General features: G+C 46.3%; 1 protein-coding gene across 1 annotated transcript; it reads right to left on the bottom strand.

The window, feature by feature from the left end:
- Positions 1-1348: 1348 nt before the first annotated feature.
- Positions 1349-20330, bottom strand: CA6 (carbonic anhydrase 6). Its single transcript, XM_070956288.1, has 8 exons — positions 20216-20330; positions 13109-13257; positions 12236-12331; positions 9043-9109; positions 7742-7899; positions 6127-6250; positions 3681-3779; positions 1349-1962 (listed from the first exon to the last, which is right to left on the bottom strand). The coding sequence occupies exons 1-8, from the start codon at positions 20235-20237 to the stop codon at positions 1349-1351; spliced, it is 1329 nt and encodes a 442-aa protein (XP_070812389.1). The 5' UTR covers positions 20238-20330.
- Positions 20331-22130: the final 1800 nt, after the last annotated feature.

Genomic DNA, 22130 nt, shown 5'->3' with positions numbered 1-22130 from the left:
AGAATTGTCGATGTCCGTCAATTCAGTTTGGTGTTACCCAACTACAACGCATGTCAGATGAATAATACCGAATAATTGGATTGCAGAATTATTTACGGGAGGTGGTGGGGGGGCAGTATAAAATTTTAAGAAATCAAAATAAGGCTTGGGTTGAACTGGTGGAGAATGTATTTACAAATGTAGGTTTTATGCCATGCAGGCTTTTTAAATTTAAATTATTAAGCAGGTTTCGGTGGGATGCAAATCCTCTGGACAATCAGTTCGCAATCTTTTTGTTAAAAATCGTTACTATCGACACCCCCTCCCTACACTGTCTTGACACAGGGCAATCCAAAGTAGGGGGGATAGTTCGACCCCCCTTTGATGGATCCCCCCAACCCATTGTAGGAAGTTAGCACCCACCCCTTTACTAGAAGAATGAAATATTTTAGGAAATATTAAAAAGGCAGAATATTATGTTTCCCTACATGAGAAATGGAGAAGCATGTTTTAAAGACAAAGCAGCTCCCACCTTTTGTCAATGGGGCAGAGGCAGAAACTCAATCTTTCTTAATGGACCATCATCTGCAACACAATAGGACCCATCTAGCAACAGAAACTCACCACATGGCACCTGGGAAGATTACATCAGCCAGCAAGGCTAGCTAAGACCCCCCACCCCCTGGGAGTCTTGACAACCAATCAGGATACTCTTTTCGGGGGGTCCAGGAAGTTCAAAGCCAGAGAGGGCATAAAACCCAGGGACTCGCTGTATCTCACCCTCTTTTCTGTTCAGGAACTCAAACCATGTGATCCTGTTCACCATTAAACCGTCTTTCCAAGCAGTCTCCATGTTTCCAGTGTCTTTTTCCCCACTTGGAGCTGAACCCAGGAGGATATTTCTTCCAACACCATTAATTCAATTTTTGGGGTAGCCCTGGGACATTCTAGCTCCAGATTTCCCCCTCCCCTCCTCCCCCAACGTTGCACAAAAGACATGTGTTCACACCATCCATGTGGGTAAGTAGCCTGGGACTGTAAGGTCTCAGTCCTACCCATAAGTCCCTGCTGGATGGGAGTGCAGTATAGTCTCTGGGCACCAGTGTTTTTTGTTTTTTTTTTCCCGTAAGAGGAGTGGATTTCAACTCCCAGAATTCCCCAGCCAGCAAAGCTTCTGGAGATAAGGATCCATAACGGAAGATCATGGAAGCCAGGAAGCAAAGCGGGCTGGGGAATTCTGGGAGTTGAAGTTCACCGCCTCTCTTAACGCCCACTGAAATTAAGAGTCCCGGATTGGGAAAATGCAAAGATTTGGGGGAAGGAAACAAGCTTTTTTTTTAATATAGAGACCTCGAAACCCAGGCCTGATTCACCTACAGCTGGTGTCAGGTCCTAGGGACACTCCGCCAAAGAGGGACATGTGAGTTTCCCCCCAAGCCACGACGTCTCCTTTTTGCTGGCTGTGTTTGCAAAGGGTGAGCTCCTGGATGTCGTTCTGGTCCAGCAGCCAACTCCAGAGGTTGACGTGGCTCATCCAGCCGGAGAAAGCGTCGGCGAAGACATCCAACATGGCGTTCTTCCTCTTCCCCAGGATAGGCGTCCCGCCGCTCTGGATGATGTAGTTTTTCTGAATGTTCCGGGCGGTGCCCACAGCTCCATTAACCCAAAGGTTGATGGTGCCCGAGCTGGAGACCCAAGTGACACAGTGGTGGACCCAGTCTTCTGCCCGGCGGTGGAGGTCGAACTGCACAAACTTGCCCCCGATCCACACACCCACCGCCATGCCGACGCTGATGACCAGCTCGTTCTCGCTCTCGGGAGTGGAGTAGAAGAGAACGGTCTGCCTGCCTTGGTTGCTGTTCTGGACCCAGAAGCAGAGAGTGAAGGTTTTCAGTTGCATGGGCTTCAGAGGGATGATCATCACGTAGCTGGCCGTGTTCTCCAAGGGGAAGTGGAAGGCTTGCAAGCTGAGCTGGTGGTGACCTGAAATAAAACAACCGGACACGGTCAAGGTTGGCTTGGTCCTTGAGCTGGCCGACCAACTGGAAGGAACCAATTTTGTTTATGGCTTCCCCTTGAGTTGATCCTTGGAAGAACTCAGGAGAACCTCATTAAATTGATCCTTGGAAGAACTCAGGAGAACCTCATTAAATTGATCCTTGGAGGAACCCAGGAGAACCTCATTAAATTGATCCTTGGAAGAACTCAGGAGAACCTCATTAAATTGATCCTTGGACGAACCCAGGAGAACCTCATTAATTTGATCCTTGGACGAACCCAGGAGAACCTCATTAAATTGATCCTTGGAGGAATCCAGGAGAACCTCATTAAATTGATCCTTGGAAGAACCCAGGAGAACCTCATTAAATTGATCCTTGGAAGAACTCAGGAGAACCTCATTAAATTGATCCTTGGAGGAACTCAGGAGAACCTCATTAAATTGATCCTTGGATGAACCCAGGAGAACCTCATTAATTTGATCCTTGGACGAATCCAGGAGAACCTCATTAAATTGATCCTTGGAAGAACCTAGGAGAACTTCTTATTCATAGGTGGTCCTTGAGTTGTCATCTTTAGAGCCCTTCATGGCTTGCAACCAGGCTATCTGAGGGACCTCTCTGGCCGGTCACATCCACATGACCCACTAGAACAGGGAGGCAAGGAATGTTGGGAGTCCCATCCCCTAAGGAGGTCCACCTGGTGAGACCCAGAAGAAGGGCCTTCTCCATGGTGGCTCCTTCCCTTTGGAACATCATCCCTGCAGAAATTAGACTGGTCTCCGCTCTGGCACTCTTTTTGGAAGGACCTGAAGACATGGTTCTGCCAGCGGACCTGGGGAACCCAGAATGTGAGGGAGCCCATCAAATGGCTTATTTAATCCTGTACTGTCACCGTGTGTGTGTGTGTGTGTGTGTGTGTGTGTGTGTGTGTGTATTTATTGAATTTTGTATTTTTACCGTTTGTAAAGCCGCTTAAGAGTTGCTGGGAGCGAGTAGGCGGCTATATAAATTCTCTAAATAAATAAAGATCTGTGAAATCTCTCCAACCATCTCCACTTCTCCCAACACAATGGGCACGGAGGGAGGGCACGGACAAAGAAGGGGGCAGAAGAGAAGAGATACTAGGTCAAAGATGATGGCTAACCTTTTTGCTGTCGCGTGCCAAAAGCGGGGGGAGTGCCGGGGGTCTCTTTCACATGTCCACACCCATAATTCAATGTGCCCCACCCCACCATGCATGCGTGTGTGACCCCTCCCCCACACTCCCCACACTTTTGACACGCAATGGCACTGTGGCACCCTCCCCAGGCTCCAGAAGCTTTCTAGGAGCCTGGGGAGGGCAAAAACTGCCTTCCCCTTCTGGAGGCTGGAAACGGCCTATTTCCCGACTTCCGGTGGGCCCGGAAGGTCCGGAAGGCCCGAAAATCAGCTGGCTGACACGCACATGCGTGCTGGAGCTATGGCAACACTCGCGTGCCCACAGATATGGCTCTGCGTGCCACCTGTGGCACGTGTGCCATAGGTTCGCCATCACGGTACTAGGTGCTTCCAAGACTCAAAACCGCCTTGCCTCTTGGCTTCCACGGAGCTTCCAGAATCCAGAATTGGTTCTGGGGTCTCCTAGGGTGGCATCCTTAATTTCCCAGCTGGGTTGGGAAAGAAGGCACTTAGGTCAACAAAAGCCAAGAAGGTGTTCCTTACCAGGCTTGCCTATGACATCCAGAAGATACTTCTTCATCTCAATAAGATCAGTCTGTAGTTTATCCAGTTTCCTGGAGATGCTCTCAGGCTGATACCTTCCTAAAATGACAGAGAGTTGTAGTTTTTAGCTCCTTGGTAAACTTTCTCCGTTGTTGTTGTGGTCCGCCAGCAGCCTGCGAAGCTGGCAGTGGAGTCGGACAGTGAGGAGGCTGGGGAGGAACATGGGCCAGTCCTGGAGTCTGGAGAAGGCTCGGACGAGGGCTCTGCGTCAGAGGCAGAGATGGGGCCAGGGCCATCTGGGAGTGATGCGCGGATTCCGGAGTCGCCAGAATCAGATATCAGAGAGGCAGAGGAACAGGAGGAGCCTGTTCCTAGTGCACGCAAGCGCAGAGCTGCCAGAAGGCACGAACAATTAAAACAAAAGGGACGACTCGGGAGTAAGGCCTGGAGATGATAAGGCTTAAAAGAGGAGCAAAGGCACGTGGGCCCTTTGCAGGAAAGCAACGTTGTTCATTCTGTTCCCAGTCGGCATCTCTGTTTGATTCTGGACTCCGTGGGGCTTTGCCAAGTAGGTCTTTGGCAGCGTGTCGAGGGAGATAAAGGTGGGCGATTATCCCGAAGGATTTTTTGCAACTAATTGGGACTCAGCTGTGAATGAACGTAATTCACAGCTGTTGCAATAAAAGAGGTTTTTGGGACTACCCGTGTGTTTTAAAGCCTAAGTCACAACAGTTGTATTAATGACCCACCCAATCTAATGCAGAGACGACCCAAGGAAATTAGGGGTGGAACGATGAAAAGAAAACTAGTTCCTTTGGACCGACTGAGCTCACACCCCCTCTACTGTTTTTAACTAGGCTTTGTACCACAAAGAATTCTAGCCTGGCTCACGTATCATACTAAGCCCATAAATCATGGTTTTACTAAGGACACAAAAAAAAAAATTGTACCCAGATGTTACACTGATTGATTAATGATGAATTGTTCGTTTAAAAATAAAAATAATTTTTTTTTCTAAAAAAAAAATGGAAATGAAAAAGATTAAAGAGAAAGTAAAAATACATTTAAGATAAAGATGTAAATAAAAAAGAAATTGTTAATATATATATATATATATATATATATATATATATATATATATATATATATATATAATGAGAATAAGAATAGAATAGAATTCTTTATTGGCCAAGTGTGATTGGACACACAAGGAATTTGTTTTTGGTGCATATGCTCTCGGTGTACATAAAAGATACATTCGTCAAGAATCGTAAGGTACAACACTTACTGATAGTCATAGTCAATATAAATCTTAAGGATACCAGCAACAAAGTTACAGTCATACAGTCATAAGTGGGAGGAGATGGGTGATAGGAACGATGAGAAGACTAATAGTAATGCAGACTTAGTAACTAGTTTGACAGTTTGATGGCGTTCAGGACAGTTTTTTCCCGAACGCCATCACTCTGCTAAACAAATAATTCCCTCAACACTGTCAAACTATTCACTAAGTCTGCATGACTATTACTATTAGTCTTCTCATCATTCCTATCACCCATCTCCTCCCACTTACGACTGTATGAAAGTAGCTTGTTGCTCTATCCTTACGATTTATATTGTTTCCTTGTATGATTCAATTGCTTATTTGTACCCTATGACTATCATTAAGTGTTGTCCCTTACGATTCTTGACGAATGTATCCTGTCTTTTTATGTATACTGAGAGTGTATGCACCAAGACAAATTCCTTGTGTGTCCAATCACACTTGGCCAATAAAGAATTTTAACTTCTATCCATTTTAAGAAAGTGGGGGCCTGAGCAACAGAAAGGGTCTACTCTGGAGGAGAGAGGTGATCAGGGAGGGGTCTACTCCAGAGTAACAGTCTACTCAGGAGGAGGAGAACCAGAGACTATAATAAAGGTAAAGGTTCCCCTGGCACATATGTGCTAGTCGTTTCCGACTCTAGGGGGCAGTGCTCATCTCCGTTTCAAAGTCCGAAGACGTCTCCATGGTCCTGTGGCCGGCATGACTCAACGCCAAAGGCGCACGGAACGCTGTTCCCTTCCCACCAAAGGTGGTCCCTATTTTTTCTACTTGCATTTTTTACCTGCTTTCGAACTGCTAGGTTGGCAGAAGCTGGGACAAGGAACGGGAGCTCACCCCGTTACGTGGCGCTAAGGATTCGAACCGCTGAACTGCCGACCTTTCGATCGACAAGCTCAATGTCTTAGCCACTGAGCCACCGCGTCCCTTTTTATTAAAGAGACTATAGTAAAAGCCCTTAGTTCACATTTTGGTTGAGTTGGGTGGAGTCTTAGAATTGTCTTCCTGGTTCCTGTCTTAAGATGTGAGCCCTGAAGATTATGAGCTGGTCCAATCCATGGTGATTTGCCCATCCTACTTTACATCCTTTTGAGTGGGGGGGGGTCAACTCCTGCAATGTACCTTCGAGCAGCTGAGGAGAGAAGGATGCTTTGACTACCCGTTGGTTGAGAGGCTGGATTTGACGGTAATCGTTTCTCAAAGTTTTGTTGTTCCAATCCATCAAGGTGCTTTCCAAAAGTTCGATCTGTAAAGAAGTAAATTTTGGAGCGGGGGAAAAAAATATATTGGAGGACCCGCAGTATAAGTGGAATATAAAGGTAAAGGTGCCCCTCGCACATCTGTGCTAGTCGTTCCCGACTCTAGGGGGGCAGTGCTCATCTCCGTTTCAAAGCCGAAGAGCCAGTGCTGTCCGAAGACGTCTCCGTGGTCATGTGGCCGGCAGGACTCAACGCTAAAGGCGCACGGAACGCTGTTCCCTTCCCACCAAAGGTGGTACCTATTTTTCTACTTGCATTTTTTTTTACGGGCTTTCGAACTGCTAGGTTGGCAGAAGCTGGGACAAGTCACGCGGCGCTAAGGATTCGAACCGCCGAACTGCCGACCTTTCGATCGACAAGCTCAATGTCTTAGCCACTGAGCCACCTCATCCCTCTTAAGTGGAATATAGATTTCTACTAATAAGTGTGTTCAGCTCAGTCTGAATCCACCTCTCCTGTCCAAACGGCAGTTAGAACTGATAATGTTACTTAGTTGGGTAATGAAATGTTTGCAAAAAAACCCCAGCCAAGCTTAGAGAGCACCAAGGAGCCCTCCAAACAGTGTTTTGTTTGGATTTTTACAAGGCAAATATAAAGAAGAGAACTGCAGGGGGAAGAGAGAAAAAAAAAATGATGAACAGAAGCATGTTTAGCGGTATAATAATGATTAATTTTGAATTTAGGAGCCACCCAATTCCAATGGACTCTCATTGAATGTACAGATGAGAAGGATTCACAAAACCGGGTTTTTTTTTGCAAAATCAAACACGCCATCCTTAACTAATTATTCAGATGGTGCTTCTGGAGAGCTGTTTCTATTAAAAATGGGGAGAAAGCACCCCAAACTTAAGCCAAATTGGCCAATGCAATTTAAAAAAATGAAGAGTATAGTTTTATAAAACCACCCCCCAAAAAAGAAAAAGAAAAAAGGATAAGATGCCAATTAAAAAATAACTCAACCTAAAATTGTAGAATTAAAGTCAATGTAAAAGTTTGTCAGGTTACTATTTTTTTAAAAAAACAGTATATTCAATGGCTGGGAGGGAATCAAAACTGCTTCCTGCCTTTAAAATAATCTTTATCTTTAAAATAAAGATTTCATTTCTTCTTTGGTAAAGTTTCATCCCGTGTTACGTACCTAGCCTGCTAAACAGCTAAAGAAAGCTGTTAGATTAACAGAGGTGGAAGGGACCTTGTAGGTCATCTAGTCGAACCCCCCCCCCCCCGTCCATAACAGGAGACCTTACACCATCATAACATGGCTTGTTTATTTTTGGGTGGGTGGGCTGTCTGAACTGAGCAACTGTGGCTTGCAAAGTAGAACCGGGGTCGTTTAAAAGCAAAACCCAATTGTGTTATTCAGCAAGCCACGATGTTTTGTGCAATGCGTAGATCCAAACCATGACTGAATGCAGCATCAACCTTTAACCATGGTTCAGTGCAATGCAGGGACAGTGTAAGGGAGGAATATTTCTTGCCTGAGTGTAAGACAGCTTGATAGGCGTGTCAAACACCGTCCAGATCACGTTTTCTGTGCATGGAGGCGTGGTTAACGAACCATGATAGCGGTAGAAATCGGAGAGGTTTTCCGGCAACATGGCTAAGATATCCAGGCTATCGAGAGTGGTCGAATACCCTACAAGAGAAAAAAACACCCCTCTGCGTACAACGATCTTGCAAAGCAGGCCAGGATCAGGTGAAGGAGCACTGAGGGATCTAAATGACCCAAATGTTTTAAAAATTGCCTTTAAACTGAGATGTTTGGGAAGACAGGAGAAAAGGAAAGCATCAAGAATGGTGCTTTGGTCTCCCTTTGGAGGCGGGAGATCGGGAATGCTGGGCTTTGTAGTCCCAAGAGAGCCCAGGCTGCATGAAGCGATGTGTGCATCAAGCATTTCTCCCCTGCTGAGTTTTTGCAGTCTGTGTTACAAAATGTGTATTGTCTAACTAGTTGGTCAGGCAACATATAAACTATCAATATATGTTTGCAGTCAAAAGGTATTATATTGCTTTAAGACTGTATTGCATCATCCTGTATCCTGATTGGCTAAGCTCTGTAGCCAATGTACTTAAGGGGAAGCCTGAAGCTTGTGGACACTACACCATTTTATCTGCTTATTTGCTGTTACTCTCTACATGCTCACTGTTTGATCATTGCTACTTGTTGCTTTCTACTATTTATTGAATGTTTTAATATCGAACTTGTTCCCGTTTGAAACTCAAGAAGAACTGTTTTATTCTGTAATGACTACAACAACTGGTAAGAAAACTTTGTACTTGGAATATCCCTGAATTGATATTTGAACTATCGCCTTATCTGTGTATGACCTGGATTGTTATTGGACGTTGCTTTACTTTTTCCTAAAAGTAAAAGACTGCCACAACTCAGTGTGTCTGTATGTTAACCGTAATTATTCATAAACACTCTCAGCCGTTTTCCATGTGTATACTCATCGGTTATGAGCCGAGAATATCCTTAACAGTCTGTTTTCCCACTTTGCAGGATATATTGCAAATTGCTATTTGGTTGGCCAAAAAGCTGCATTTGTTTATTGATTTCCCCCCTTCTTTCTAGATGGGGTGCTTAAAACAGGTAGAGAATCTTGCATGGATGGAATTGAGCAGCTTTGGTGGTGCCCTCTGGACTTCATCTCCCATCAGCTCTTGAGCAGCGCAGCCAATGGCAAGGAATTGTGGCAGCCGGGAGCATCTGATTGGTGCGTGTGGGGAGAATCTCATTTGCATTTCTGCATCAGCCCAAAAATCCAGGGATGCTTACCTGCATACTTAATTTTGGCCAATTTGGCAATGAAGTCGCTGTAGTAAGCATTCTCAAAGGGGTTGCCCTGAAAACAAACAAAATTAAAATAATTACATATCTATATTGCTCGACTTCTAATTGCAAAGGAAACTGATTTGCCTAATTCATGCACCCCCACCACTACCAAATGACACCATTTAGAAGATGCTGGCTGTTCTTGAAGGAAGAGAAAAAAAATGGGGTTAAGTTTTGCTTTTTGGCATGGGAGACCACCAGGTGAGCCTTGCAAGTTGAACATCCAGGAAATAATGAGCATCGGGATTGAATTAATCTCAAAGGAGAAGCACACCAATATTTTGCTTCTCTCCCTTCCTCTCCTTTTAATTTAAATGTCCCGATTTGCTTTCAGAAAATTAAAAAATATGTCCAGTCCAGGAGTGAAATCCAGCAGGTTCTGGAGAACCGGTAGCGGAAATTTTGAGTAGTTCGGAGAATTGGCAAATAACACCTCTCACTGGCCCCAGAGTGGGGTGGGAATGGAGATTTTGCAATATCCTTCCCCCAGGAGTGGGGAGGGAATGGGGATTTTGTAGTATCCTTTCCCCAGGAGTGGGAAGGGAATGGGGATTTTGCAGTATCCTTGGGAATGGGGATTTTGCAGTATCCTTCCCCCAGGAGTGGGAAGGGAATGGGGACTTTGCAGTATCCTTCCCCTGGAGAGGGGTGGGAATGGGAATTTTGCAGTATCCTTCCCCTGTCACACCCAACAAGCCACGCCCACCAACCCACACCATACCCACCAAGCCACGTCCACAGAACTGGTAGTAAAAAAATTGGATTTCGCCACTGATCCAGTCTTTATTTCTCTATTCTTTGCTGCTCCCTAGTGTTAGATTCAGGGTTGTGAACCGAAGTATAATCTTCCCCTCTTTAAAATCTCCGAGAAGGTTTTATTTTTCAATTGAAAAACTTTATTTTAAACCCTAAACTTGATGTTACACCATGACCCTTCTTAATTTTAAAGCAATTAAAAAAACACAACCCATCTTGATAACAATCCCTGATTGATAAACTAAGCTTATTAAATGGTGGCTTGGTGGGAGGCTGCAAGCCAGCCGCTCGCTCTTTAAAAACCACAATTCGAAGGTTGAGCAAACCTGATCCAGCCACCTTTAAAACAAGCTGTGATGTGAACCCAATTATAATTGATCAGATTTGGGGAAGAAATGAAGTAGCTGATCCAGATTGGGAGAGATAGTTTCGTGAGAGTGAGAGAGAGAGAGAGAGGGAGGGAGGGAGGGAGATAGAGAAAGAAGCAAGCCCATCGTTCTGAGCAAGAAGCAAACAGCTGGAAAATTAAGCTGAATTCCCAGCTACCAATTTTTCCGAACTGCACAGACAACAATTTAGACAGCTGTGAAGGAACCAAAACAGTGATTCTTAGCTTTCCCCTGCTGGAGAGATCCTTTTGTTAAGCAGATGTCAGACAGATGTTGGGGAGCGGAGGAAGGTGATGGGAGACATTCTCTGGGAAATTGCCTCTTGCGCTTCCAATTGTCCTGGGATGTTGGCATGAAAATGACAACCTTGATTTGCAAATCAAAGGGACGCACTAACAAACCTCCCTTCCAAAGGAGGCCACTTGCTTGCAATGCCAGGAGAAAAAAAATATATATATTTTTTAAAAAGTCAAACATATACTGCCGAAACTTTTCCAAGGGGAAAAAATTAAAATGCGCTATAATTGCATTGTGTTGCAAAGTGAGCGTATACCAATCAACACCCTTTATTATAAAAGGTAGTTGCAAAAAGGGTGTTTTCTTCGCTAGACTAGCCACGCCAAGTTCCTGCAACCGTTCATCGTACGTTTGAGCCTCCAGTCCCCTAATCCTCTAGGTTGCTCTTCTCCGCACTCTTTCCAGAGTCTCAACATCTTTTTATAGTGTGGTGATCGAAACTGGATGCAGTACTCTAGGTGTGGTCTTACTAAGGCTTCATAGAGTGGTATGAGTACCTCGCTAATTAAAGAAAAAGAACTGGAGAAGCTCACAAAATATAAAGACCGGCAAATAGAAATAGAACGACTGGGGCAGAAGCAAGCAAAGGTAGGTCCAACTGAACACCGTTCAGAGATCGACAAATTCATTGCCAGTCAATTGCAAAAGGCAGCTTTGCTCGGAACAGCTTACATCCTCCGATGTTCTAACACCGTAAAACAGTGATGGTGAACCTTTTTTTCCCTCAGGGTGCCGAAAGCACGCGTCCATGTGCCCACCTCCATAATTAAATGCCCCCCCCCGTGTCCTGCCTCCCTGTGCATTATCTCTCCGCGCCTCATTTTGGGCCTAGCAGGCCTCCCTGAAGCCTCCGGAGGCCGGAAACAGCCAGACTTCCAGTAGGCTCAGTAGGCCCGTTTTTTGCCCTCCCCAGGTTCCAGGGGCTTTCTTGGAGCCTGGGGAGGGCGAAAACAGCCTCTCTCCCCACCGGATGCCCTCCGGAGGCCGGAAACAGCCCGTTTCCAGACTTCCAGTAGGCCCAGTAGGCCCGTTTTTTCGCCCTAGCAGGCCTCCCTGAAGCCTCCGGAGGTCGGAAACAGCCAGACTTCCAGTAGGCCCAGTAGGCCCGTTTTTTGCCCTCCCCAGACTCCAGGGGCTTTCTTGGGAGCCTGGGGAGGGCGAAAACGGCCTCTCTCCCGGATGCCCTCCGGAAGCCAAAAACGCTCTCCCAGAGCTTCTGCATGAGCCCTATACTTACCTGGCATCCAAAACAGGCCACGTGGAGACTCCTGGGAGGGGAGGGGAGGCGTGGACGGGGCCAGCCGAAAATCAGCTGGCCGGCACATGTATGCGCACTGAACCTGAGCTAGGGCAATGGCTCACGTGCCCACAGATATGGCTTCGTGTGCCACCTGTGGCACGTGTGCCATAGGTTCGCTATCACGGCGATAAAACATTCACCTCTGCTTATCCCGGGTTCTTGGGAAGGCCTCGATAGGTGGATAAAAATGCCAGATAACCACTGGCTGTGTCTCGAACCATAACCACGAGGAGACATGATGGGATATGTATGTTGGGAGCGATCCTTTGAAGGGTCTTTAATGAACTTGTAGTACCAAGGAGGTGGGACAGAAGTCGACACGCAGTTCTGCCTCTGTGCCACCCAACTTAAAAGCCTCTTACAAGACTCCCGTGGCATAAATGGTGGTACTTACCACAAAAAGAAAAGCGAGAACAGCCAGTCCATCGGGTTTATTCTTTGCTTGGTCAAAGCTGGAGTAAGCTGCTGAGTTGTAATGGACAATGTGGAGCTGCGGGGGGAGAAAAAAAAAAGCAAGGGTGAAAAAGTGGCATGGGGGCCCACACGGTGGTGAAGCTCCCCCTCGAAGGCACAAATAGCCTTGGACAACCGATTCTTAGTTCTTCAACAACAGGCGGTCCTCGCCGACCAACGGGAGCAGGATTTCCGCTACTAAGCAAAGCAGTTGTTAAGTGAGTCCTGCCTGATTTCACAATCTTTTTCACCATGGTTTAGTTGTTAAGCGAATCTGGCTTCTCCCATCGACTCCCTCCCTGTTTCCTGTCAAGACCCTTCCTCACAAACGGCGTCATCAGCGGATTGAAGGATTCTACGCAGGGGTGGGCTGCTGGGGGTTCTCAGGAGTTCAGGAGAAAATTCTAGCTAAGGTTCTGTGCAGTTCGGAGAACCCTCAAATCCCACTCCTGGCTGGCCCCGCCCACCCCACCCCGTCCCTCCCAGGAGTCCCCACGCGGCCCGTTTTGGCTGCAGATAAGTGCAGGGTGCGCACGGAGGCTCGGAGAGGGTGAAAAACGGGCCTACCAGAAGTTTGGGAAGGGCTTCCGGAGCCTGGGGAGGCCGTTTTCGCCATCCTGGAGGCTTGAGAAAAGCCTCCGGAGCCCGGGGAGGACAGAAACACCCAGCCACCCTGCCATGGTATAGGAGGCCAACTAGGTCACGTCTGCAGAGAACCCCTTGCTAATATTTTTGAAGCCCACTCCTGGATGTCCCTCCGTCCCCTTTTTTTGTTGTCCTCTTCTTCCTTAGGGGGAAAAGGAATGTGACATACCTCGGCAATATATCGTAACCCGTCGATCGTGTGTTCGGATCCGCTGTTTTCTTTCCCTGTGCTGCCCCAGTGCAGGTGAAGCTGGATTGCTGTGAATTTCCCAGGGAGGCCTTTTATAATCTTCATGGACGAAGGAAGGTGTATGATAACTGGAAAGGGGCACGGAAAGGAGGGAATCAGACTCATGCAGGTAGTCCTCGACTTACAACCATTCATTTAGTGGCCGTTCCCAAGTTACAACGGGACTGAAAAAAATGACTTAGGACTTAAGCCAGAAATCTGAGCTTGGACCAAACAAAGAGAGTTTAAGTCCCATGCGAGGAACCAAGTTAACACTGTTTTACTTCTTCCTTAACTATTTTACTACTACAGGTAGTCCTTGAATTACAACCGTTTGGTCACCATTTAGTGACCGTTCAAAGTTACAACGGCCCTGAAAAAAGTGAGTTAGGACCGTTTTTTTCACACTTAAAACCTTGGTAGCATCTTTGTGATCGTGTGATCGGAATTCAGACGCTTCGTACTTATGACCATTGCTGTGTCCCGTCGGATCCCCTTTCGTGACCCATCTGATGAGCAAAGGGGAAGCCTGATTCACTTAACCCCCCTGTTACTGACTTAACGACCACCATGATTCGCTTAACAACGGTGTCAAGAAAAGTTGTAAAATGGGGCAAAACTCCTTTAATGAATATCTCACTTAAAACGACAGAAATTTGGGGCTCAGTGGTGATCCTAAGTTGAGGACTACTTGTATTTCAAACAGATTTCTCATTTTCCTCCCTTCTCACTGACAACCTGCCAGAATAAGAAGAAACGGGTTCAAGTCCCGGCGACATTGAAAGCATTTCTTTCGGCAAAATATACATCCTTTTTTAAAATTTTGGAAAAAAAAGGCTTTTAATATTTACTGAATATTAAGGATCAGCTCCTGAGTTAAAGTCAAGGCACAAAAGCAGTTTTCCTTTGCAGGTTGTGATTCTCAGACCACACACACAAACACACACAAAATCAAACCTGCTTACTGAAGCTGCAATTATCCAAATAGTTGTATAATTACAACAGAGCCCAAGTTAAATTGGGGCTGTTAGTTTTGCGGCTTTATCAAGTTTTTGCAGAGTGAGAGGCGGGCAGGAACCCAAAAAACACACAACTACAATAGTAATTCTCATTGGTGCCAAACTTTCTCTTGTGTGAAAAGATCATATACCGGTTGAAAGGACCGGGTTGAAAAAGTGGCATGGGGGCCCACACGGTGGTGAAGCTCTCCCTCAAAGGCTGATAGCCTTGGATAAGAACTCCTAGTTCTTCAACTATGGGTAGTCCTCATACAACCACAATTGAGCCCAACGTGTCTTTTGCTAAGCAAGGGAGCTGTTAAGTGACTGATGCCCCGCGACCTTTTGTGACCATTTTTCGGCCGAAGAAGTTATAGAAAAAATCTTTTTAAAAGGAAAAAAAGCCTAAGCTGATCAGGCAAGTCAGCTGGAATCGTCAGAGGCTCTTTTTTTAAAAAAAGAAAGCCTCTGCCGATCAGACAAGTCAGCTGGGATCGTCAGAGACTTTTAAAAGCATTTTTTAATAACCTCTTTAACCGAAGAGGTTGTAGAAAAAATGGTTTTAAAAGTTTAAAAAAAAAAAGTTGGCCACGCCCACTCAGTCATATTACCCCCACCAAGCCACGCCCACAGAACCGGTAGTAACAAATTTTACATTTCACCACTGGTTCAGTGGGATCGCAGAATTCCAAGACCGCAAAATTCACTTTGGGACTTTAGATTTGAACCCGCAGCCTTGGAATTTCTTAGCGGCCTCTTATCCGTCCTTTCTCTCTGTCCGGTTAAATATTTTCCGCACCAAAGGCCCACTCAACCCTGCTTCTCTCCCTCTCCTTTTCAAGTTTGCTTCTGAAAATAAAGCATTCCTGGTTTTCGAGTATATCAGCAAGTTAAAAATACGGGGCACTGGGTATTCTGTAATTGTTCCAAATTCTAGCAATATCGCCATTCATCCGTAATGTTGGATCTGTGCTTTTGTTGTTATTTTCTCTCTCTCTCTCTCTCTCTCTCTCTCTCTTTTTTTTTTAATGCCTCGTGCATTTGTTCAAACCGTCCGTCCCGTCCTCTGTTGTTTCTGGCGTGCCCACCGGTGGATTGAGGAAATCAGCACAAAATTAGCCAAATAGAATGTGGAAGGGCATAAAGAAAATGATGACGGGGACAAAAAAAAAAAAAAAATGAGAATGGATCACGACAGGAGCCGCGTGCAATTAAAAAAAAAAAAAAGCGAACAGCCCGACTTCGTTCGCAAATAACATTCTGCTGATTTTCTTTTAACAGGGCCTTCAGACAAACCTGGAATGCTTCCTGCGTGGGGGGGGGAGTTGGGTTTAAAAATGGGTTTGCACCCCGATTTTAATCCTGTTGAAAAAGGGGACTCTCTCTCTCTCTCTTAGCTGCCTTTGCGCAGCCCGATTTGAATCCCGTTTAAAACGGGGCTCTGTTTTAAGCGGCCTTTGTCACCCCCGTTTTTAACCCTGTGTTCAGACAGGTTTGAAGCAGGGGTGGGCTTCAAAAATTTTAGCAAGGGGTTCTCTGCCTGGTTGCTGGGTGGGGGTGGCCATGGTGGTCTTGTCGGCCTCCTGCACCAAGGCAGGGGGGCGTTTTTGCCCTTCCCAGGCTCTGGAGGCTTTTCTTGAGCCTCCGGGAGGGTGAAAACAGCCTCCCCAGGCTCCGGAGGCCCTTGGGCCGAACTTCCGGTAGGCTCGTTTTTCACCGTCCCCGAACTTCCGCGCAGCCTGCACTTACCTGCATCCAAAATGGGCTGTGTGGGGACTCCTGGGAGGGGCAAGGTGGGGTGGGTGGGGCCAACCAGGAGTGGGATTTGGGGGTTCTCCAAACTGCACAGAATCTTAGCTAGAGGTTCTCCCGAACCCTTGCGAACCCCCAGCAGCCCACTCCTGGTTTAAAGTGTTTAGAAATATAGTGAGGTTTAGGAGCCTTGAAGAGAAGGAAAAATGCAATTTTACGACTCCAGAAAACCCTCTAAAAAGGGTTCGAGAAGTTTCTGTTTCGTGAATGCGGACAAGCCAGCATGTAACATTCTTGGGACGGCTGACAAGGATTTGTATACGTATCTCATTATAAAAATCCTGTCCGTTTTCATTGTGCAGGGAGTTCTCGAGTTACGACCTCAGTTGCGGCCAGAAATTTTTAATGGCTAAGCGAGGCGGCCGTTAAGGGAAGCGTGCTCCATTTTATTTTTATTTATTTTATTTTATTTTATTTTTCAATTTATATACCGCCCTTCTCCCTGAGGACTCAGGGCGGTGCACAGCCAGAATTAAAAACATGAAATACAAATATTAAAAACAATTAAAATATATATAAATTTGGCCCAAAAATTTAAAAATCACAAACCAATTAAAACATTTAAAAAATTTAAAAATTTCTTCCTAAGCCAGCCCGGCTTGCTGGAAAAAGCAACGACCTGTCTTGCCCCAGTTGTTAAGCGAATCAGCACAGTTGTTAATAACGTCGTTCTTAAGTGAATCTGGCTTGCCCGTTGACTTTGCTTGTCAGAAGGTCGCAAAAAGAGGATTCCATGACCCCGGGGCCCTGCAACAGTCGTTAAATACGAGCCAGTTGCCAAGCATTTGGATTTTGATCACTTGAATGCTGCAAAGGTCATTAAATGTGAAAAAAATGGTCATAAAGTCCCATTTTTTAGTGCCATTGCGACTTTGAACGGTCGCTAAATGAATTATTATAGGTTGGGGGCTGCCTGTATATCTACGTTAGGCGTGTGAACTGGTCGTAAAGTAACTTTTTCCGGTGCCGTTGTGATTTTGAACCAGTGGTGGTATTTAGCCGGTTCTAGCCGGTTCGGGCAAACCGTAGAGGCAGCTGCTGGAGGCTCCGCCCACCCGCCCGGACGTCATCACGTCCCGTTTTTTGATGCTCTACGCATGTAGGGAACGTCCTGTGCGTGCGTGGAGGTGGCGCGTATGCTCACATTGATGAGCCTGTAGCGAAGGCAAGTGAATTCCGTCACTAAATGAGCGGCGGGAAGTCAGGAATTGCATGTAACGGTTGCAAACTGGCTTACCAAAGATATGTCTTTTGTAAGTCTAAAAACACATTAGCGTTTTGCAGGGCGGAAAGCGCATTGCATAGGGCAGGGGGCCAGCACCGAGAAGTCCCCGTCACCCATTAAGGTTCTCTGCAGTGACCCTAATCTGGAAATTTCATCCCTTCCAACTCCAAAGACAGACGGGTGCCAACTCCGATACCCTCTCATCTAGCTGGACTGAAACCACAAGCTTTGGAGAGCTAAGGCTGTGTAATATTGTGGGTTGCCTCACAGACTTTAATCGACCGCCAGCTCTTATTTATTCAGGTTTTATTGCCTCTGATTGCTGCCTTTCGGCTTCTGATTCTTGCAAGCTCAGGCCACTGCAAGATTTGAAGGCGTATTTAAAGAAATAAATCCTGTGGCTGTCTACCGCAAAAAATTGAGTAGTTCGGAGAACCGGTAAATACCACCTCTGACTGGCTCCGCCCCCATCTAGTCTCTGCCTCCTGAGTCCCAGGTGATCGGGAGGAAATGGGGATTTTGCAGTAACCTTCCCCAGGAGTGGGAAGGGAATGGGGATTTTGCAATAGCCTTCCCCCAGGAGTGGGGAGGGAATGGGGATTTTCCAATAGCCTTCCCCCAGGAGTGGGAAGGGAATGGGGATTTTGCAGTAACCTTCCCCAGGAGTGGGAAGGGAATGGGGATTTTGCAATAACCTTCCCCAGGAGTGGGGAGGGAATGGGGATTTTGCAATAGCCTTCCCCCAGGAGTGGGGAGGGAATGGGGATTTTGCAGTATCCTTCCCCCAGGAGTGGGAAAGGAATGGGGATTTTGCAGTATTCTTTCCCCAGGAGTGGGGAGGGAATGGGGATTTTGCAATAGCCTTCCCCCAGGAGTGGGAAGGGAATGGGGATTTTGCAGTAACCTTCCCCAGGAGTGGGGAGGGAATGGGGATTTTGCAATAGCCTTCCCCCAGGAGTGGGAAGGGAATGGGGATTTAGCAGTAACCTTCCCCAGGAGTGGGGAGGGAATGGGGATTTTGCAGTATCCTTCCCCCAGGAGTGGGGAGGGAATGGAGATTTTGCAGTATCCTTCCCCTGCCATGCCCACCAAGCCATGCCATGCCCACCAAGCCACGCCCACAGAACCGGTAGTTAAAAAAAATTTGAATCCCACCACTGATATATATATATTTAAAAAGATAGTGATCTTAGGGCCTACTTTAAGTTTTAGGGAAATTTATTTTATTTATTTATTTATTTATTTTCAATTTATATACCCGCCCTTCTCCCTGAGGACTCAGGGCGGTGCACAGCCAGAATTAAAAACATGAAATACAAATATTAAAAACAATTAAAATCTATATAAATTTGGCCCAAAATTTAAAAAACCACAAACCAATTAAACATTTAAAAATTTTAAAAAAATTTCTTCCTAAGCCAGCCCGGCTTGCTGGAAAAAGTGGGTTTTAAGGGCACGGCGGAAGGCACCGAGGTCTTGGATTCTCCTTATCTCTGGGGGCAACTGATTCCAGAGGGTGGGAGCCCCCACAGAGAAGGCTCTCCCCCTGGGGGTCACCAGCCTACATTGTTTGGCTGATGGCACCCTGAGGAGGCCCTCTCTGTGGGAGCGCACGGGTCGCTGGGAGGCCGTTGGTAGCAGCAGGCGGTCTCGAAGATAACTAAGCCCTATGCCATGGAAAGAAGTTATTCTGCTGTTTAAACTGATTTTCTGGATGTGGGCAAGAAACGAATCCCCTGTGTTACAGAGGGAGATGCTCACAATAGCAGAGTTGGATGGGACCTTGGAGGTCTTCTAGTCTAACCCTCCAGCTCGGGCAGGAGTACCTTATGCCATTCTGTCTAGTCTCTTCTTTAAAAACTTCCAGTGTTGGAGCATTCACAACTTCTGGTGGCAAGCTGTTCCACCGGTTAATTGTTCTCACTGTCAGGAAATTTCTCCTTAGTTCTAAGTTGCTTCTCTCCTTGATTAGTTTCCACCCGTTGCTTCTTGTCCTGCCCTCAGGGGCTTTGGAGAATAGCTTGACTCCCTCTTTTTTGTGGCATATTGGAAGACTGCTATCATGTCACCCTCTAGTCCAGTGATGGCGAACCTTTTTTTCCTCAGGTGCCGAAAGCACGCGTGCATGTGCCCACCTCCATAATGAAACGCCCCCCTGTGTCACACACACACCCCTGCGCATGCGCACATAGTCCCCCCTGTCCCCCATTTTGGGCCTAGCAGGTCTCCCTGAAGCCTCTGGAGGCCAAAATCAGCCCGTTTTTTGCAGACTTCCGGTAGGCCCAGTAGGCCCGTTTTTCGCCCTCCCCAGGCTCCAGGGGCTTTGTTGGAGCCTGAGGAGGGCAAAAACAGCCTCCCTCCCCACCGGATGCCCTCCGGAGGCCGAAAACGCCCTCCCAGAGTCTCCGCACGAGCCCTATACTTACCTGGCATCCAAAACAGGCCCTGTGGAGACTCCTGGGAGTTGAGGGAAGGCGTAGACGGGGCCAGCCGAAAATCAGCTGGCCGGCACACGTTTGCGCACTGAAGCTGAGCTAGGGCAACGCGTGCCCACAGATATGGCTTCGTGTGCCACCTGTGGCACGTGTGCCAGTGGTTCGCCATCCCGGCGCTAGTCCTTTCTTTTCTCTAGGCTTGACCTACCCCGTTTCTGCAACTGTTCTTCGTATGTTTTAGCCTCCAGCCCCAGGGCCGGATTTTCCTATAGGCTAACTAGGCTTCAGCCTAGGGCCTCAAGATCAAGAGGGGCCTACATTCAAATTGTTAGCAAAATTAAAATTACATTTTCACTATAGGTGAAAGGGCCTCATAAGTAGAATAGCCTAGGGCCTCTTTTCATCTAAATCCGGCCCTGTCCAGCCCCCTAATCATCTTTGTTGCTCTTCTCAAGCTTTATTATTTTTTTTTAAAGCTAGAAATACCACCCTTGCAAGTTTGCAAGATCTTTAATCACCAGATTTCTGGATCAGAAGTCTAGGATTTTGCTTCCCCCCTCCCCCTCATTATATTCACCTGAATGGCCGTTGTTCATCATTTTGAATGCATCACGGCGGTAGCCATAACCCTCCAGCTGCAGCGGTTCCAAGTCTGAATTAAATCTGACTTTTGACCTCTGGATATTGATGGGGGATTGCATTTTCCCCAGGCAGTGTTCGTAGTAGGTCCCCCATTCGTCTTCACTGTGCTCCTCTTGGGTTGCGGGCCGGAGAGGAAGAGAAAAATGCTGTCAGATAAGGCCAGGAGCCAAAGGTCTTGAGCCCTACAAGCAAACTTTATTTTATTTTATTTTATTGATTTATTTATTAAATTTATATACCGCCCTACTCCCGAAGGACTCAGAGTGGGACAACTTCCGCCTTTACAACTTCCAGATTGCCTGGAAGGTTAGTTAGTTAGAAAGGAGCGGGGTTGGTTTATTTATTTATTTATTTTTCTTCTACTTATATGCCGCCCTTCTCCCAAAGGACTCGGGGCGGCTCACAGAAATTAAAGCGATGAAAACGATAAAAATAGCTACTAAAAACAATCAATTAAAATCTCCCGATTAAAAATCACCCATCAGATCAGCAAATTTGTTGGAAAAGCCAAAATAGCGGAGGTCGGGGGCCGTCCGGAGCCCCGTGGGTAACCCATTCCAGAGGGTCGGTGCACCCACAGAGAACGCCCTCATCCTGGGCGCCACCGGACGACATTGTCTGGCCGATGGCACCCGGAGGAGGGCAGTCCTATGTGAGCGCACAGGGCGGTGGGAGGCAGGCAGAGAAATCCCTAGAAATTAATTTGCAGAAATCCTGCAGAAATTTGGAGTTAATTTCTAGGGATTCCCTGTAAACCAGAGAGAAGGGAGGATTGTCAGATTACCAAAAGCTCCTTCTTGGCTCCAATAAACTTTTTTTAGACTTGAAATAATCCTTCAGCCTCTTAAGTGCTCCCTTTGGCCCACTTTCCAAGTTTCTCAGCTCTGTTTGCGATCAATCCAAAAATCATTCTTGGCTCTCTCCCTAAATTTTAGGGTAGCTTCTTCGCCATTAGGAGTAAGAGGTATCGATCCATCCTTATTAGAGGACATCAACGTAGGAGGAAAGTTACGGGAACAAAATATCTCCAAGGAGCCTCTCCGAGGAAATGTTTTTTTCTCCTCTCAAAGAGTTTCTCCTTGGGATTTTTAAATCATCATTGTCATGTTTGCCAACTAGGTGGCTCAGTGGCTAAGACGCTGAGCTTGTCGATCAGAAAGGTTGGCAGTTCGGCGGTTCGAATCCCTAGCACAGGTCTCTTGTGTGAGCAAGGGATTGGACTAAATGACCTCCAAGCTCCCTTCCACCTCTGTTACTGTTAATTTAGTTTAATTTTTTTTTTTTAAATTAATTTAATCATCATCTTCATCATCGTCAACTTGGCACCATGTCCAAGAATTCTTGGCACCATGTCCCCAATTTTACAAAACACATCAAGAAATTGCAGCTTCCTGCAATAACACCAGCGGAACTGCAAACAACTGCGCTACTCGGAACATCGTACATCTTAAGAAGGTACTTGGTTGATCCCTAGGATGCTGGCAGCAACCCGTATCGACCATTAGCACCAGTCAATGGTATTTGTGATGCATTTTTAAATGATCGGTTGATTGAGTTTCATGTTTAATGAATAAAAGAGATAATAATAATAATAATAATTAAAAATTAAAAATATTAAAATTGAAGTTGAGCGACTGTGGAAAAAGAAATCGTGTGTTGTTCCGATTGTAATTGGAGCCCTTGGAGCAATACCCAAAGGGCTACCTCGCTATTTAGAAATTCTAAATTTGCCGGACTTGAACATTTTGACTTTACAAAAAACCACCTTACTCGGAACAGCTTATATCCTCCGACGATACCTTAACAGTTCCTAGGTCCTTGGTTAGGACTCCAGCTGCTGAGCTATTAAC

This window comes from Pituophis catenifer, unplaced genomic scaffold (assembly GCF_029215685.1).
Source record: "Pituophis catenifer annectens isolate HBS135680 unplaced genomic scaffold, rPitCat1.0.hap2 SCAF_18, whole genome shotgun sequence".
NCBI classification, from domain to species: Eukaryota; Metazoa; Chordata; class Lepidosauria; order Squamata; family Colubridae; genus Pituophis; species Pituophis catenifer.
This window is presented reverse-complemented; position numbering and strand designations above follow the sequence as displayed.